This window comes from Atheta coriaria, unplaced genomic scaffold (genome assembly GCF_025399875.1).
Source record: "Atheta coriaria isolate IRGN ID8LTWV9N9 unplaced genomic scaffold, Caltech_Dcor_3.1 hic_scaffold_7_pilon, whole genome shotgun sequence".
NCBI lineage: Eukaryota > Metazoa > Arthropoda > Insecta > Coleoptera > Staphylinidae > Dalotia > Dalotia coriaria.
Genome location: NW_027045449.1, coordinates 7,109,695 through 7,128,118, shown reverse-complemented (window position 1 = coordinate 7,128,118; position 18,424 = coordinate 7,109,695). Strand labels below are relative to the sequence as shown.

At 36.2% G+C, this 18,424-nt stretch overlaps 1 protein-coding gene across 1 annotated transcript; it reads right to left on the bottom strand.

Moving 5' to 3' along the window:
- Positions 1–391: 391 nt before the first annotated feature.
- ck (myosin-VIIa ck) lies at positions 392–18,226 on the bottom strand. Its single transcript, XM_065306823.1, has 10 exons — positions 17,859–18,226; positions 11,645–11,692; positions 8,420–8,680; positions 8,015–8,364; positions 3,889–7,948; positions 3,608–3,833; positions 2,153–2,943; positions 1,783–2,096; positions 1,457–1,724; positions 392–1,000 (listed from the first exon to the last, which is right to left on the bottom strand). The coding sequence occupies exons 2-10, from the start codon at positions 11,660–11,662 to the stop codon at positions 794–796; spliced, it is 6,495 nt and encodes a 2,164-aa protein (XP_065162895.1). The 5' UTR covers positions 11,663–11,692; positions 17,859–18,226; the 3' UTR covers positions 392–793.
- Positions 18,227–18,424: the final 198 nt, after the last annotated feature.

The window sequence follows — 18,424 nt, the reverse complement described above, 5'->3', positions numbered from 1 at the left end:
GGAGGTTAGGGGGTTAGAAAGATATAGATCGCGTAGAAATACTCTCAAAATTTTACATGGCGGTAAGAAACTACAAAAAAGTCAAATAGTTCTCGAGGTACAGGGTGTTTTTCACTGCATGTTTTCAATTTTTTTGAAAAATGCCAATTTTTAATGCGCATTTTAGAGTACTTCCGAAAGGGCTAGAAGATTGAAAAGGTATGGGTCGTATAGAAGTACTTTTGAGCATTAATATGGTGCTGCGAAACTCTAAAAAAGTCAATTAGTTCGCAAGATACTGGGTGTTTTCGACACCATGTTTTCAATTTTTTTTAAATAATGCCAATAAAGAAAATTATATAAATTTTTGTATTATAGGAAAACTTAAGTACGTTATAAATAGTTTACGAGGTATTTACAAAACATTTATTTAATCAATCATCAAATATAATTCAATATCATAATATATTATCTCCAGATCCATACTATTATAAGAAATTAATACGTTCACAAACATACTCAAAAATAAGAATTAATTATTCATAAATAAAATAACAAATAAAATTTAAGAAACGACTATTACAATCATAAGAGGCGACAAGGCAATAAATTGATGATTATAGCTTTAAAATACATAAAATAAAACATCAGCAGATATAATATTTACGACTGTAATACACACTTCTATTTCCGTTTCATTGTGGACGGCGTTGAATCGAATTTACTGTTAAATAAATGTCTTTTTTACCCATGCTTAATACGTTTATAATTAATTAAAACTGAAATATGTAAATTAATATTGCAATTGTTTCAATTATTTAATTCTGATGCTTCGCTGCTTATTCATGTTGGTGAGCATAAGTGATATGTACGACGTCAGCAAGTCATCCATTTTGTATCCCAACGATGTTTCACATAGCAATTTGGATCCACGCACCAAGTTACCGATGGTCATGTGGAAATATGTGTTGCCGGATGACCAGTTGGATATCCGAGTAAATGGATGAGTAACCAATATTTCCTGCAATTCGAAATGGCAATATTATTAATCAACAATTCGATTTGATTAATTAAGCTATAAAAACTGTTATGCGCTTATTTCATATGCACAAAACTAATTAAAACCTAACGTGAATGTTCTGAGATACCATTTAATTACCGGAAGTCTGAACACTCGTGAATACGATACATTGCCTAGAAGTGTTGGATAGCACGACTCAAAACACCAGCAAACAGACAACTCACGTCCATAATAATAAAGAATTCAGAAAATTGTGGGAAAATACTACATAATATAGTATTGTCTCCATCCACCTAAATCTGTTATGCCATCTGGGATAAATGTATCTATGCTCAAATCTCTGAATAGATTGTAAACAAGAATTTCGCGTGTTCATGCGCAATAAGCATCCAAACAGGACTTAATAACTTAAAAACATTTAATTGAAGCTCTATTCCGTAACGAGCAATTACATACCTTTGAATGCGGATGAATTAGACTGACGCCATGTTTGTTAATGGCAATCAAAAGCATTTCCGGATAATTCGGGTCGGTAGTCTGTTTGACCTCAAAGAATGCGGACCCAAAAGTTGGCCACCTGTAGACTATCTTCAAGAAGGTAATTTTGGCGTCCTCAGGTGACATTCCCGCGTCTTGATTGTAAGACGCGACGATTAGACGTTTCCAATCATTGGCACTTTGTATTTTGATGAGGTCGGATGGTATAAGTTCACGTAACATTTGCCTGAGAAAAATAACCGTCATATATTCCATTGTTTAACAAAAATACATTATTTACTTACGGAATTGCTTGTAATTCTTGTTTGCTCTCTCCGAATCGTACGCGATAGACAAGAGCAGCCAATTTGGATGCCTCCTCCTTGGTGCACTTGTGATACCCACGAATTAACTTAGGTAATTCCTGGTGGAAGTGGAAGATTAAGTCGGCGTTCCGGTCTTTTCCAGGCACAGTGTTCGTCCATAATTTCTTCATGAAGAACACTTGGTACGAAAACTGTGGTGTTACCCCATCGCGACTCGGTCGTGCCTTACGAATCCAATCAGTGAGGTGTCGAACAAAATCAAAGAAGAAGTCACCTTCTGGTACACTAATTACCTAAATAATAAAATTCATAAATAAATTGTATTAAAAGCAAGTATTTGTTTTCTTACCTTATCAGCAATTTTTACAAACAAACTAAATCCTTCACTGCTACGTAAACTCAATCGTTGACTTATGTTCATACAGAAATCCTTGGCCCTCGTACTAGAATCTACTTCGAATGCTTCGTCCGTGTCATCGGGGAAGTAAACTTTGTGGAAGATCTGCGTGGTTTTGTGTTGAATGGCTTCGACCTCAACTTGATGTGGCGGGTACTTGCGTTGCCCGTTGCGCATCGTCTTTTGCAAACGCTGTAATGAATCCTGCGAAATAGGATGTCGTCTACTTCGCAAAAACAACGTCAGTTCTTTGAGCAGACTCTGCGAACAAGTGAATAAACCAGTCGCCAACCACATTAGTTCCCAGCCGCGTTCTTCACTCAATCGATTGCGATTGTCTGTCAGTTGCTTCATTATTTGACAATAGATCTCGTCCCGCAGAATTTCGTGCTTTAACGGGCCATCAAAGATGTGATCGGTGTATTCGTTTCCCATGCGAGGACGTTTAGAGGGAAGGTCACCCATGTATTTCAAAATGGCGCTAAAAGCAAAAGCTGCCTCTTCGGCAAGTTCTTCTTTTGCCAAGAGTTTTTTGAGCAAAGGTTGTTTTATTGGATCACGGCTGTGACGCCAAAGATCATCAACAGAACGTCTGGCTGAAGTTAACGTGAGAGCCTTGGACATGGTGCGCTTCGCTGGGGTGCGGAAATGATCAAGTGAATACTCGGCAAGGGTATGTGGACGATCTCGTGTTTCGGTGCCATTTGTATATTGTTGAGATAAACGTTTTCCATGTTCTGCACCTTAAATTTAAACAAACAAACCAAAATCACTTAAAGGTTTAACCACTCCATACCTTCACAATTTAAATATATACCATTTTTATTTTCGAATACTTTAAAAGACGAGGAACAAAAAGATGACGAATTGAATTGAAACCGTTTGAAGGAATGCATTGCGGAGATAATAATAGTAAATGCGGTTTTGTTGCAGTGCAATGCAAATCGAAACTGAGAGTGATTACATTTCAACGTTACATAAAGCTGCACCTTTGGAGACTTTCTTTGGCATTTAAAGATTGTTCAACAGATTGCTTTACCGCAGTATTGAGAGGTGTTTTAGTGCAGGAGATCGTCAGCAAAGTAAAGATTTGACCTAAGTATCTTCAAGGACAGAATGCTGTGTGTACCGACCGCACATTCTAATAGATGCATAATATTCATGAATGTGCGCAAGAGTATTTGCTCTTTTCAACCGGCAAACCGAGCACGAGTGCGCGCACGATCTTCTACGCTTAACTTTCTATTATTCCGTCAGTGCAATTGCTTCCCATTTATGCTATGTCACGATTTGTAATTGGGCACAATATTTTGTTTTATCCAAAAAGATAAAAAAATTGCTTTGTATCCCATAAACCCATTCAATTTAACACATAAATATTAACAAATCAATAAAGTAGATACAAACCTTCGATAGAAAATAGATGTAGAATATCAGCAGGTGGTTTTGACATACATGGCAAAACATACACAGTTTCGGCAGGGAAGTCGCCCTTCTCTTGCGTCCTTTCACATCTTCCAACACACCAACCGCTGTTAAGGACTGTCTCACCCGTGCTGTCTTCCTCCAAAATAATTAAATCACCTTTAAGGAATGTTAAAAAGCTCGATCCTTCTCCTGGGGCTTTGTAATCCTGAGAAAGAATTTTAATTGTTTATTACTATTTTAAAAGTAGTATTCTTGCATACCTGTAATGCAATTACAAATTTCGATCTCTTCTTTAATCCTTCAAGGAAATACACAACTAAATCCCGAATATCTTCCGCATTTGGACTTTGGAAAGTGAACTCTTCACCACGCACAGTACTCAAACTAAACGTTTGTGTAAACACTTTATTTGTCTTCTGACTGGATACAGTAGTAATCTCCGGGAAGGACAATTCCAATAGAACTTGCTCTTGATCATCGACAACATATACACCAGTCCAATTTACCGCAATAATAACATCATTTTTAGGCAAATTAGGGCCAGAATTACGGTAGGCTTCATAAAATCTTGAAAACAGTAAGGGCCACTTGAACTTTGCATAGGAGACCACATCTTCTTTGACGCGTAGTGTGAGCACCTTTTCTTTCAGATAATAACTCTTTTTATAAGCTTGTACGACCAAAGCACCCCATCGATCAACGGCTTTTTCCACGCCAGTTAAACAATAATCAGGAATATAATTAGGAAGCAAAGTTAAAAGTCGTTCGCTGTTCATATCGGTATTATATTCGATGTAATACTGTTGCGCTGCAATCATGGCCAAGTCTTCTTCCTTGTCGCAGCGATATTCGCCGAATTTGACTCCTCGTACAACTTGTTGATAAATTAAATTAGTAGCAACTTGGTCCTCTGTAGGTTCATGCCATGGCGCAAAAATTTCCTTACGGAAGAAAAGACGCCATGGTGCATTACGTTCTTGTGCGCCTTGTTCTTTTGCGTATTGTTCGCACTGTGAGATTGCATCCATTACATGATCTCCACCGCTTCCTAAACTGGAGACTTTATCAAACAAAGCTATATATAAAGAAAACCCAAACTGATCCTTAAGTCCGATTTTATCTGATAGTTGATTGCACAGTTCTCGAGCAGTAGTCGCCGAGTCCGCTAATAACGTTTTTGTATTGCCATCCATAAATGTAATTGGAAGCATTATAGGTTTTTTCGATTTGGTTGCTTGTAATTCCAACCAACTAGGTGGTTGATTCCTGGTGCCATTATTAAAAGTACGCTTTAATCTGTCCTCGCAGTAAGGAGCATACCCTGGTGGCCCCTCACGAATAAACGCGCGCAAATAATTGACAAATTTTTCAGATGGTGCAAAGCAACCTACACAAAGTGACAAAAGGATCCAACCACGAGCGTGAGATGATTTGGACGGATTGTTTGTAAGTTGTTTACAAATCTGACAATAAATTTCATCTCGCAGTTCAGCACGTAAAATACCATGTCCTATGATAAAATGTAGCTTTTCCAGATTACTTGTAGGCCTTGACTCTAACCAACTTTGATAACTATCTGCTGTATATTCTTCATCTTGCAACTTGCGACGCACGTCTTCACCCAGCTTATTTTTACGTTTAAGTGTTAAGGAAACAAGCTTATTGCGTATTGAACGTGGTTTCTGCTTCATGAATGAATCAGGATCCATTCCCATGAGTTGTGCTTCTTGAAATTCTTTGCTACGTATGAAATTTCGACCGAGTGTGGCTGTAACTTTAGACATAACAGAGGTGTTGTCCCGGTCCATGGAATGATAACGAGGTTCTGATAAATCACCAGTAAAACGAAGAATTGTTATCCATAATGCTTGAGCTGCTAATTGATCTCCCTGTGTATGTAATGGTAATAATGGATTTTTCAATGGCTTCCTAGAATACTGATGACCAATATTCCCTTGGAAGTATGTTGCGGCAAATTTTTGGAATTTAAATTCAGACAGATCTTCTTCATCCTCTGATTGTGTAACCATCGGACTAATATGCTCAACATCAGCGGGTTGAGAAGGCAAATCATTGAATACAGATGTCTCGCGACCAGGCGTAGGTGCTTCACTGGAACTGTCAGGAAGAAAATCAAACATTGCTTCAACCAATTTCGAATCATCCACAGGTTCATCCGCTTTGCGAGCAGCATCATTAATGATATTCTTTTTGACCTCCACGCGCCTGCGTTCTTCTATCTCCAATTCCATTTCTTTTCGCTCCAACTCAAACATTCTTTCTCTGTAGTTTTGCTCGGCAATTTCTTTGGCCCGCTTATTACCCGCATCTTTCAGATCACGTTCTTCTTTTTTCATAAGACGCAAAGCTTCCACATGATTCCTACGCTCAAACTTACTTTTCTTAAATCTTCGCTGAGCAATCATGCGACGCACGTTGGACTGAATTTTGATGATGGCCCACATTTTATGACCATATTCACGACGCACGAGATAACCACGTGCATGTGCTTGCAACCCAACAATGTGACCGCGTAGGTGGCGAAAGCGATGTGACAAAACGCGAGCTCGAATCAAAGCCTGCAAGCGCATGTAACCCACACGCATTTTACGATAGCGTTGTCTTTGAATGTAACCCTTCCAGTATTTCTGAATAATCATAGTAGCTGCTCTCAATCTTAAGAAACGACGGCGATATACCCATCCTCTGATAGACCTTTGAAGAATCAGAATCTTCTTCGTCAAGACACGATCTCTTTCTTGTTCTAAGAATAAATCATGTGCGTCCTTAAGGAATACTTTAGTGTGTCCAAGTTGATAATCAGATCGTCCTAAAACCGCTCCACAAATTTTGGCAGTTGCAGCTCTACAATCTGTGCGATGCGATGGTGGAATACCACTAATCAAAAATCTATAACGTTCCACAAACTCGGGGAATGTATGACGAATTGGATATCCCGCTCGACGTATCCGAATAGTTTCCATCATTCCAGAATATCTAAGCTGGCGGCAACACAATGTCCTATCAAACATCATCGGTTTCTTAAACTCATTGGGTTTGATACATCGAATGAAAAACGGTTGGCAATTTGATAATGTCTTCATAAGCGCGTCCAAACTTTTCTTGAACTGGGTTGATAAAGTTGGTGCACGTTTTCGCGTTTCCGCACCCATACCAATATCACTGGTGAAAAGTTGTTGTAAAAACTTATTACTACTGATTGTTATCAACTGCAATAAATCAGCGCTAAAAGTATCTCGATTCTTTTCTAGAAAACCACGTGTGTCATAAAACACCACACCAGCAAAGTGATTCAAACCAAAACTTGTATTAATGTCAGATTTAGGTTTAAGGTAATTTCGATGAGCACTGTGTGTTTTGTGCAGTTTAGCTAATAAGGTTTGATCTGTTCCTTTCGGAAATTTACTTTCCTCATCAATTAAAGCCATAATGTTCAGTTGTTTGATTGCAATCAAATCAAGCGCATCTTGATTGTCAACAAATTCAATATGTTGCCAATTAATACCTTCCAAATTATATTCTTCTTGTTCCAGTTTGAATATATGTCGCACAAAGAATTGTTGAAGATTTTCATTGGCAAAATTAATACAAAATTGTTCAAAGCTATTGTGGTTAAAGTTTTCGAATCCGAAGATGTCTAACACTCCGATTGAACTGCGCTGTCTTTCTTTAGGACGATAAATAGCGTTGTTAATCTTCTTCACAATCATTACGAACAGACGTCCGTAGATGCCTTTGACGAACGCATCACGTACGTCGACACTTTGTTCTCGAGACAACGTAGAAATTACTGTTTCACCATGAGCAAACAGCGTTTTGCGAGTTAATGCGTGTATTAACGGTTGAGTTGGAACACCCAATAAGTTGGCGACGCGTTGCACATTGGTTGGATCCGGAATTTCAGTCGCATCCAAATTATCGACCACAGTTGCTTTGTATTTTATATTACCAGTGTGTAACAGTGCAGCTAGCAGTTTTAATATCTCCCAAATTTCATTATCAGCAAAGAGAAGAACCTTCATAGCGCTTCGAATATCAGCAAACTCCGCCGCGTCATTTCTTCCTTCACAAGTTGTGCTTCCACCACCAGTTAAGTATCTATACTGGGAAGCGTCGCCTAGTTCCAATTTTCGTTTATCCTCTTTGCTTAAACCAGCCAATAGACAATAGAAAATATGGTAATTACGTTCATCGGGATTCTGGGATACTATACGTGATTTTTCTAATAAATATTGTTCGATTTTGGCACCTTCAATGACACCCGCACTGTTGAAATGAATATCGATATATTTTCCAAATCTAAAACAAAACATCACATTCATTACTTAGTTGGAAACTTAAAAACGTGTTATTTCATCTTAATACCTGGAACTATTATCATTTCGGACAGTTTTGGCATTACCAAATGCTTCAAGTATTGGATTGGCTTCGAGAATTTGTTGTTCTATCCACGAATGTTTTCCACTAATCGCCGCTAAATATTGCAGTATCAATTTCGTGCTTTCAGTTTTACCTGCACCAGATTCACCAGAGATGACTATACATTGATCCTGGCCATATCTTCGCATGCTTGCATACGAGTTGTCACCGATGGCAAAAATATGCGGAGGAAGTTCTCCTATTTTTCGTTCTTTATACAATTTGATCTGTTCAGCCGTGTAAATAGGCAAAATCTGATATGGATTAACAGCGACCAGAATACTTCCAGTATATGTCTACAAAAATACAGATTAGTAATGATGATATATAAAAGATAACTATAAAACATACATAAATTAAATTCTCATTGTATCTAATCAGCAAGTTACGTAAAATTCCGGCTTCGTGCAAGTCGCCGAGACCTATCATGTCTTCGACGCCATGGATAGATGTGGTATGCATCGCTTTGATGCGTCTATCAGGTGATAACCAGTGTTCTTCGGCGTCGTCATCGCGGACAGCAATGCGGCGTCCTTCCGCTGATACCACTCTGGCGCCGATTGCCACATCGAATTCACTTGCGGCGACTGGTTCTATCCAAATGTAATCACCCTGAAATTATCAAACAATATATGCTTTAAATAAAACCACCAGACTACTTGGGAAAGTAGACTTTTCTTTTAAACTTCCCATGTATTTAAAAAAAAAATTATTGAATTGGTAGCTACTATGATTATGTTAAATTGATTGGGGACAATAAATATTCCTCATTTAATACTAGAAAGTTTATAAACAGAAACGTGCACCAGGTGTTCATCACGATTTGTCATTTTATTAACTATAATTTCTATCTAGGCTCATCACGCGCATATGTAAATAATATAATGTAACAAATTACCGTGATGTTTCACATTTGTCACCTGTTATTACATACATTATATATAGGTAAGTGTAGATACTAAAGAAATGTTAGTCAAATTGCTTTTATACGTGAGTACAATGAATGAATATGCGATTGGCGCAATTGATCAATGAAATGCTTCAGCAAAACAAAGAATACCATTAAAAACAATAGAGAAAAAAGTCTCAATGCCGCAACATCTCAATTATATACTCGGTGCATCGATAAACTATAGATAGAAGCATGGCCAACAACAAAACGCGTTAATTATACTGTTTTTGTAGATATACGCATGATATCTTCTTTGTTTCGTGTTGTTTTTTGTATTTTGCAATAGCGTCGTATTTTATTCGGCTTTGTTATGTTGGCGTGTCGCGTCCGAATAATGTGGGTTTTGCCGAGCAGAAGCAGAGATAAAGAGTTGTTTAACTTGGTTGTGTATTGTGTAGTGGGTGCGGTGGTGCCACCGGTAGAGAGAATTTCATTACGCTCATTTCGTCGACTTGCTGGTGGTCGGCCGGCACGAGCCTCTTGAATCGCAGCACGGTGCGAGAGACCTAGTAAACCATGAAGAGCGCTTCCGGAGATTGCCCTCAAAAAGACCGGAACTCCAACGAGCATACACGTACAACTCGCCACGCATACAACGAAATCAACAATAAAAGTACGATAAACATGTTTTCCCTCCCAGGTAAAACGCTACACATAAGAACCAGAAGATATGTATGCAACAAAGATTTAATAATTAAAAGTTATAAATTAATATTCACATTCCTCGTATGTTTTCGTATTGTATTAGGTAGTAATAGAACGTGGCTGAATAGACAATGAATAAGGAATGAATGCCAAAAATTCAACACTACCGGTAAAAAAAAACAATCAAACATTTCAATCGATGGTGCGTGAAACACTTAAATTTCTCATTTGCATCAATGGATGTGCATTGTGTTCCATCGGAAATAAAACAAAACAAAAACCCAAACCATAGTGTGCGATACGAAAGAGTAGAATACTTGAATGGAATGTTCAATAATGGAACTCGTGAATACAACTCTTAACATTCCAGTCTTCATCATTCAACGTATTCACATCCATTGTAACTAATCTCTCTGTGCCCAAGAAGGTGTGTTCCCTGTTAATGTATTTTGACGGATTCTTTCAATTTTGAATAATTATTATATATGCGAAACACGTCCACACCTTAAACTTCCGTATAAATACGTATCTCATTTTGCTACAAAAAATTATGATGATTTGCAAAGTTTTGATTACACTTATTTATTATACCTACTTTCATGTGTGTACGAGTTAAATTAATGCGAAAGAGAAGGCACAGATGCATGAATACAAATACAGGCAATTTCGTTTTAAACGCTGCTGTCTGGAAAATAAAAGTCGCACCGTTCCGCATCTTCAGAGCGATGTTTCACGTTGTCTCGGATGTGTGGTGTGAATTGGGTTATTTGTTGTTTGGCATATAATAACATATATAGCGAAAGGCGCATCGTCATGTAGATTAAAAAGTGTCAATGATTCAAAGAAATTTCGCTTTTGAATCTTTATCGTTCATTCTTTCACTCTTCAAATGTTGCAAATTATTCAAATACAAATACAAATACTTTAAAAAATTAAATATGTCCATACGGAGCAGTTAATGACTAAAACTTTCCTCTCCTGATTTGTCAAAATTTCTTTGCATTTTTTTGTATCAAAATTTCAAGAAATGAAGTAAATTTTAAGTGATGCTTTGTATCTTCACTAAACTCAACTATAGGTATATTATAGTAAATTTATATTAAAAATATACTAATATAGTTATAATCGCCTTTCAATGACAGTACATAATAATAAAGATGATGTCGTTAGCAATAGCAAGTATATTCTTCGTTTTTCCACACCCATATTTTGTTTTGCGCAGATTGTATATCACAAATATGCAATTCTCTTCAAACCCAAGAAGTTCGCACGTGAAAAAAACGAGAGCACTTTTTGCATTTAGCCTTACGCTTATGCGCAATGGCGCAGTTCAACAATGCACTCTTAAGTCATACGCATTCAAAGCGCTTACACCGAGTAACTTTATGCTTTTTGCTGCAATTTCACTCTCGGCGTTACGAATTCACTTGTTTGATGCGCTCACAACGAGCAACTCCGCGTTCGAACGATATTATAACCATCCACAGGATACCATAGTATCACGACTCTCTCGCATTATTATTTATACTTAGTTAGTTCTCTACGAGTCGACGACATGGCAGAGTAGACTTCAACTCTTTTAGCTCTACGCAGTTTTATAATTTGCAGTGTTCTCTTGTTCTTCTTCTATTGTGGAGCGTACGCAATTAGACATGGTCTAATTTTTAATTTACAAGCAAAATGATTTAGTTTACATTAAAAAGTTGCGGGGACATAGACGAGTTTCCATATTTGTAAAAAAAAAAACAATAACAATAAAGCTTGTAATTTACGAATGCGCATAGCCACAATTCTTGATATATTCTTCAAAAAGATTAATCAAAAGTAAAAAATTGAAAAATGTAATTTGATGCCAAAAGTAAAATTTGTTTTACATGTGCCTCCAAAAAATGATTGAAAACTCTGACATAGTTGCACAAAACTAATGTTTGTTACCATCTTTCATGCTAAGGGTGCTTTTAAATTAAAAAAAAACTTACTCTTGTAACGATAACCATGTTGAATTCCTTCCACAGATGATAAAAATCCTGCAACACAAATATTTCAATTAGCATAAAAAACACCTTGATCACATAAACAGTTTTCTCATTCCAGTGAAATGAAAAAGTCATAAATAAACCGTAGGTAAACTAATAACGAACCATCTACTAAAACCAGGTCGCCATTACTATACAATAAATAAATTAATATTAATTTATATTACATTCAACCCAAATATGTGATGCTTACGAGTACATTCCAATATCGCATTCTACACATGTCGTCGTACACACTTTATTACCAAAGAAGCATAATTAAAGCGTCACACAATCTTTTTCGGCTCTATCTAAATTATCTGTATCAACACAGCTCGTTTCGTAGCTCACACACTATGTTGTTAGGAACAAATATGAGAATGGGCAAGTTTGAGTAATTTGAAGTAGCATTTAAGAGTTAATTCTAACTATTATACTTATATTAATGAATGAAGTTAATGAAATTAAGTTCATGTACTACGCATTTCCATCAAGTAACTAATTAATTTATTAATATAAAAAATTATACGTCTATTTTATATTCTAATCAAGCTTGATATTTTTTGGGTCGATTTAGGAACAACCGTAGCGTTTCATCGAGCGGCTTGTGGTGTGTTCTGTGCTCGATTAACAATATAATTATATGTGTAGTTTTGTAAAAAATTCTTAATACTCTTTTGTCTTATTTGTTATTGAACTTGAACTTGTTGAGTCTGCGCACATCTGCTATATCGGCACAATAAATATGTATAATTAAGATGAAGAACAGAAGATTGTTTCCAGCGGCATCCTTTTGGTTTGGCCGACATATTGTGCTACATTTTGTAATATTTTATAAGAGGTGCCAGAAATTTGTGGGCAATTACCAGATTTAAAATGTTGTATGTGTTTATATAGCATCGGAGATTGAAAAATAGTCGTTGTGTATTAGAATTGATTACCTAAATACAAATATGTCTTTAAACATGCGGTGGCATCTACATAATTAATTTCAACAAAATTTATAACAAACGAGCACGTCCGTTTTTATTAGAAAGTCTGTTGAAAGTCGGCTACAAAAAATAAAATGATGAGTTTTTGGCGAATTGCCGAAACGTCATTTACATAATATCCGTTTGTATTGTAAAGTGGGCCTGCCTAATATAAAGCCAACAATTTAGGCTTTCATGGAACAAATTTGTCAACACAGTAAAGTAATGATACTCATTGTTTTTGCGACATATCCAAAACACAAATTAGCATACACTTAATAGTAAGATATGAAGTAATACAAATATATTTTAAATTTTAAGTAATACATGCGAACTATCATGTTGAAGCGGCATGAATATAATTTCGAAAGTATAAATTGCTCTCGCGACAGCTCCACTTAAAACGATCGGATAAAAATACCGGAAACTAAGTACGACTGGACGTACACTGCACTCGTTCCAATCAGCATGTCTGATGCATTAAATTACTTTCTGCGGACCGAGAAAACTTGTGCTTGTGCACTTGCAGGATTTCTCTGCACGCTGCAAGTCGACAAATGGCCGCCAATGACACACATCCACGTGTACGTACATAACATCAGAAAAACGAGTTGTTATACAACATCTCACGCATCAGCCTGCTTATGTTAATTCAATTAATAAATAGACACGCTGGAAATGTCCGTGTTTGGCGTGTATGTTGTGAATGTTGCACATAGGTCATGAATTGAAGTGAACGGTTAACATACCACTACCAAGAGAGAACACGTATGAACTGTTGTTTCTCTGTAAATTCATGTTTGTATACGGCTTGTGCGTTGTAAATATCTTCGGGCAATGCGGTGTTAATAGTACGCTGAGCTTTATCCTTGACACTGAATGAAGTGGAATGAAGTGCATGGTCGATGGTTGCCACGAGGAGAGAACTTATGATGGAAACTCGCCGTGTTAGAATTTCACAAACCTGTTTGTGATATTTGTTACTTAATATAGCTGCTAAACTACATCATCTAAATTTATTCAAATTCATAAGTAATTGACCGCGTGAACTTTGCAAAGTGCGATTGACAAGTGGAAAATCGATGGCGGAAAGGTTAATTTCTAGGGTTTCTTCTATTAATACGGAAAATAATAAGATAATAATGTCCACATTTTAATACTGCATAATCAAAATTCCTTCAATCCAATACCGACACCGCGTCATCAGATTGCTTTTACAGTTAATCCGACTCGAATCGCTCGCGAGCTAAATCTCTCTGCTGCCTAGCGCGAACTCATGCTAATAATGGGCATCAACTAGAAACCGGGCAATGATAAATCGATCGGTGTGCGATTCAAACAAGCGAAACAATAGTTTCTCGACTCAATGCACTTCCAACTGGCCATTTGCCTGATGATTTACTGTTTCGTAGCTTCTCTGTTGTTTCAGGATTCATGTTTTATTGGAAATCGGAGTGACGTAATGATTATTATAATGAAAATTGTAACCCGCCCGTGGGGCGCTGTGGGGTATCGGGCGTCCCTGCTTAATCGAAAAATGGCGTTGAAACAACGGCGAATTCATGTAGCAGTATAACTGTGCGCGGCAGGAAAAACGAACTTTTCTCCGACGCGCTCTGCGCATAGTTTGCCGAGTTGCGAGCTGATAATGATAATGACGCCGTTTAACAGGTATGCTATTTACACGAGCCAACGTACGTCACCTAGGTATAGCTCTAGCTTCGCAGCTTCAAGTTTTTCGTAACTGTAAAATTATAAGGTGCATGTGTGTGTACGTGAATCGACACATGCCACATAGTGTCGTCTCGTTCATTTTGTTTAAGTACGAATGTACTACATACTATTTTTAATGTAGTGTTGTTTTAATTATGATTTAAAAAATAAACAAATAACCGTGCAAAGCTGAAGTGTGCAAAATTGTTAAAAATTGCAACAATGTCATTCATCACTCATTTTACACTTTCAAGATAATAAAAAACAATTTAATGGGTGATATAATATCAATAATTTTGCGCTTGTTAATTTATATATATAATGTTTGACACGTTGGTATAAAAACGTGGACAACCTCAGGCTAAAACATTCATTCAAAAAGTTATCTTAATTAAAGTGATTGAAAATTGTCAAAGTGGTATAGGCTAGTGAGAAATCGTCAACTATACAATATATTAAAATAAGTTTACTTATGTTTTATAGCCGCTCTATAAAATGAAAGATGAATATTACATATATACTCGAACATAGAATTATTCTTCAAATATGACATGCCGCATGTGCGTACTATGCACACTTATCCAATTTTGTCTTCACTACCAACATTTTACTCAAATTTAGTTTTTTATGACCGAAATTTTATTAACAACACTAATACAACTCAGTTAATGTCTTATTCTGTATGACAGTGAAATAACATCACTAACAAACAGTAATCATCTGAAATGTAACGTAACGGTTTCACGTGGTTATTAACGTAAGTTTAACACCTGTAACGCGGTCCTGATGTAAGCCAAAACCAAATATACACAAAACATCTTAAATAATTGGAAACGTAACGTTAAACTTACTTGATAAATCACATTAACGTGAGCAAGCTAATAGCAAAAAAAAAATGCGTTGCGCGACCATGTCGAACGAACGTTGGTAATTTCCAGGTAAATGCTCATTTTGCCAAGAGCTCTCGTACCAGCACAATCATCATATTAATTTTACAATTGACGACATCACCACATCAGAGTTTGTACAATTGTTTGATAAATTTACGATTATTGTGAACGATGACGCTGATGATGCTAGTTATTATATACGTACGCCTCTATCACCATGACTCAAATGAAAATACTACAAATGTAAGAATAAATTTGTGAAAGAAGTGTCTATGTATTTTATCGATAAATGTTAATATGCAAATTGCAAACAAGGTTACAAGGCTATGCGTATATTGTATTGATATAAAAAATATATACCTAATAACACAACTTTGTTCCTCGAATATTTAATAAATAGTAGTTTAGCTAATTGCTTCTTTGTTTTTTGGACCTATTATGTGCCCACTTCACCAATACGATTCTTCATGTTTATTTTAAAACACTTATGAAACTATAACTATTATTAATTGAATTTTATGCCAACTCACATCCCTTATCCAGCAAGTTATATTTTTCCGACAAATATTGACTACATTATTTTCTTTTAATAAAAAATACCACTGCATTTATTAATTTAGTTTAGATAATGCTTTTATTGACGATTTATTTTACCTAACTTACATTACTTTTAAAATGTTTCAGCATTGTGAAATATGAGAACTTGTTTTTATCATTAAAAAGCAACCTATACCATTAACGTCTATAAAGATTCTTAATTATTTTTGAAAAATTTGTATAATTCTTACTTTTGTTTGATGAATTATTTGATATTTTAATGGTATATTTTAATAAACCTAATAAGGATGGCATATTGCCGCCTTAGATAAAACAAAATTCAAATTCAACGTGTTCTCACAATTTTATATTTTATCCTATCTAAGTATCGTTAGAGTTGAAGCGCCAAAATTAGGATAATTTTCACACAACCGCTTCAAGACATCACATCAATTCCTAGTTAATGCTGAATTGCAATTAAATTTGCACAATTCTTTCGAATTTCATCAATAAAACAGCTTTCGCAAACGAAAGACTTGCATTCAAACTGAAAGCAAGATTACCGGGTTGCTCAACTTCCCGACTCGCTTAAGTTCTCTTGCCAATAAAATTCTCTGAATATTGGAGCAATAAGACATATGTTGTTATTCTTAGCAACAAATATAACAATTTTCCATGCCATTAAGTTTTATTTTATTGCTCTTTTGCTTTATTTGCACTTATATTTTATTAAAACTGCATTCTTCATCAATTCGTCAACAAATTTCAAATCAGGTGTTGAGCAGTATTTTGCATGTGTTTTAATAAGCATAGAGAAAAAAAGTAAATTAAGGAAATAATTTTTAAATCAATAAATAAATAAAAATTGTTCTAAATTACATAAAAGCCACGAGAGTGAAGTCTTTGTGATTGGTTTGATGTCAATGTTCATATACCGGCGCATTTAGGTATATACCTAAATACACAATAAACAAAGAATAATATTATATCATTTTTAAATGTCATATCTTATATTATTAATGTTAGAATTCACTGAAAATAATTATTTGTCATCAATTTTTATGCATTTTTTTCTTGTCTAGAACTTACGAACGTGATAATGTAATTATATGGATATTATAGAGTCAAAAATTTCAAATAAATTATGCAATGTGATGTCACATGTACGAGCTCAGTATTTGTCAGTAATTTAAATATCGAAACAAACTTTTTTCAAAAATTCAAAAAATATACATTGACTCTTAAAATATCAAAAATTAAAAATTATATAAATTATGTAAATACCCAATTATGACGTTTTAATTTAATCAATATAAATTTAAAAAAAAACACATTTATTTAGCATAAATTTGCAATAAATGAATAGGTTAAACAGATAATGGAAATAATATGATGGTATGTAAGTACTTAATTGGAAAATGGTTGTTGCGCCATCGTATTGATAAGAACAATCCAATTAACGTAGTTAGTTCATTATTTTTCAAGGAGCATGGTGGTCTCATACCAAAGAGTGGTTTTCCTACAAAGCAATTCGAAGAACTCCACAGAAAACAATTAGTTTATCATCGGCATGTCATTGCGCTTGACCTTGAATTACTTTAAACGGCACGAGAGTGTCCTCCACGCGAACCACGCACCACGAGAAGAGCGCACCAGATTCGAACGAAAGAAAGGCAACTTGTGAGTAGTTGCACCTGTTGGACGGTTTGTTGGCTTCCGATTATCATAAGTTTAGCGACCCAATCGCGCCTGATAGAAAGGTATGCAAACCATGAATAGCAAAACACTCTTTAAGCTTCCAACATTTTGTTGCAAATATGATTTAACTAAAACATTTTTTCTACTTCGAAAAAAGTAATAGATCTAATAAAACCGAATGAAACGATGTTGGAGAGATGAGCATTTTTTACGGGTGGCTAGTTAACAACAGTATAACATCGTACAGAGCGTACTCTTAGCAGTTACGGAATAAGTGGAACCGGAACGGTTGCTACGTGTAAAAAACACAAGAACCAGCGGTATCCGACTGGCAAGTTTGCGACCAGGCCGTAAGTTTGATTATTTTACCTTTGCGATTCGAGCGCACAGCGCTTATATCCTTAAATCTTCCTGAACGTCCCAAAAAGGTCCTACTTCTGCATGCGCACATCCATGTTATCAGCTATCCAAGTGCGAAAAATGTTAGTCAACTCTTTGAGTGCATTGCGTACAAATGCGCGAATCACAATATCGATGCGCAACGCAATCACGGAATTGTTTTCAACGCATCGCGACGACCCCGGCGCGATGTGCCACACACACTGGACTGGTTTAACTTCGCAGCCACCACATTGAACCCGCACGAATATATTTTATTACACTCGACGCACACACGCCGCGCGCAGGTAGCGTTGAGGTATTCCGGTGCCGACGGCCGTTCACGTTCTACCTGCTGATATGCGATGCCGGGTCGCGTCGCGCAACTGTTTATCGATGGCAGCGACGCGCGCACTTTTCATCTACCTGTTGAATTAACAACTACCGGCGCGGTTGACCGTCTTCACCAGATGCCGCTTAAGCTTACCTATCAAAACACGGTCAGACGCACCTTAACCACCTAAGCAGAGGTTCGTTTAGTTGCCTGATAATCAGGC

Excerpts from the sequence above, each read along its gene's own strand:
- ck (XM_065306823.1), bottom strand. Across the intron at positions 2,097-2,152 it reads TTGTAAAAATTGCTGATAAG|GTAATTAGTGTACCAGAAGG; the intron begins GTAAGAAAACAA and ends TTTATTATTTAG. Across the intron at positions 1,001-1,456 it reads TAATTCATCCGCATTCAAAG|GAAATATTGGTTACTCATCC; the intron begins GTATGTAATTGC and ends TTCGAATTGCAG.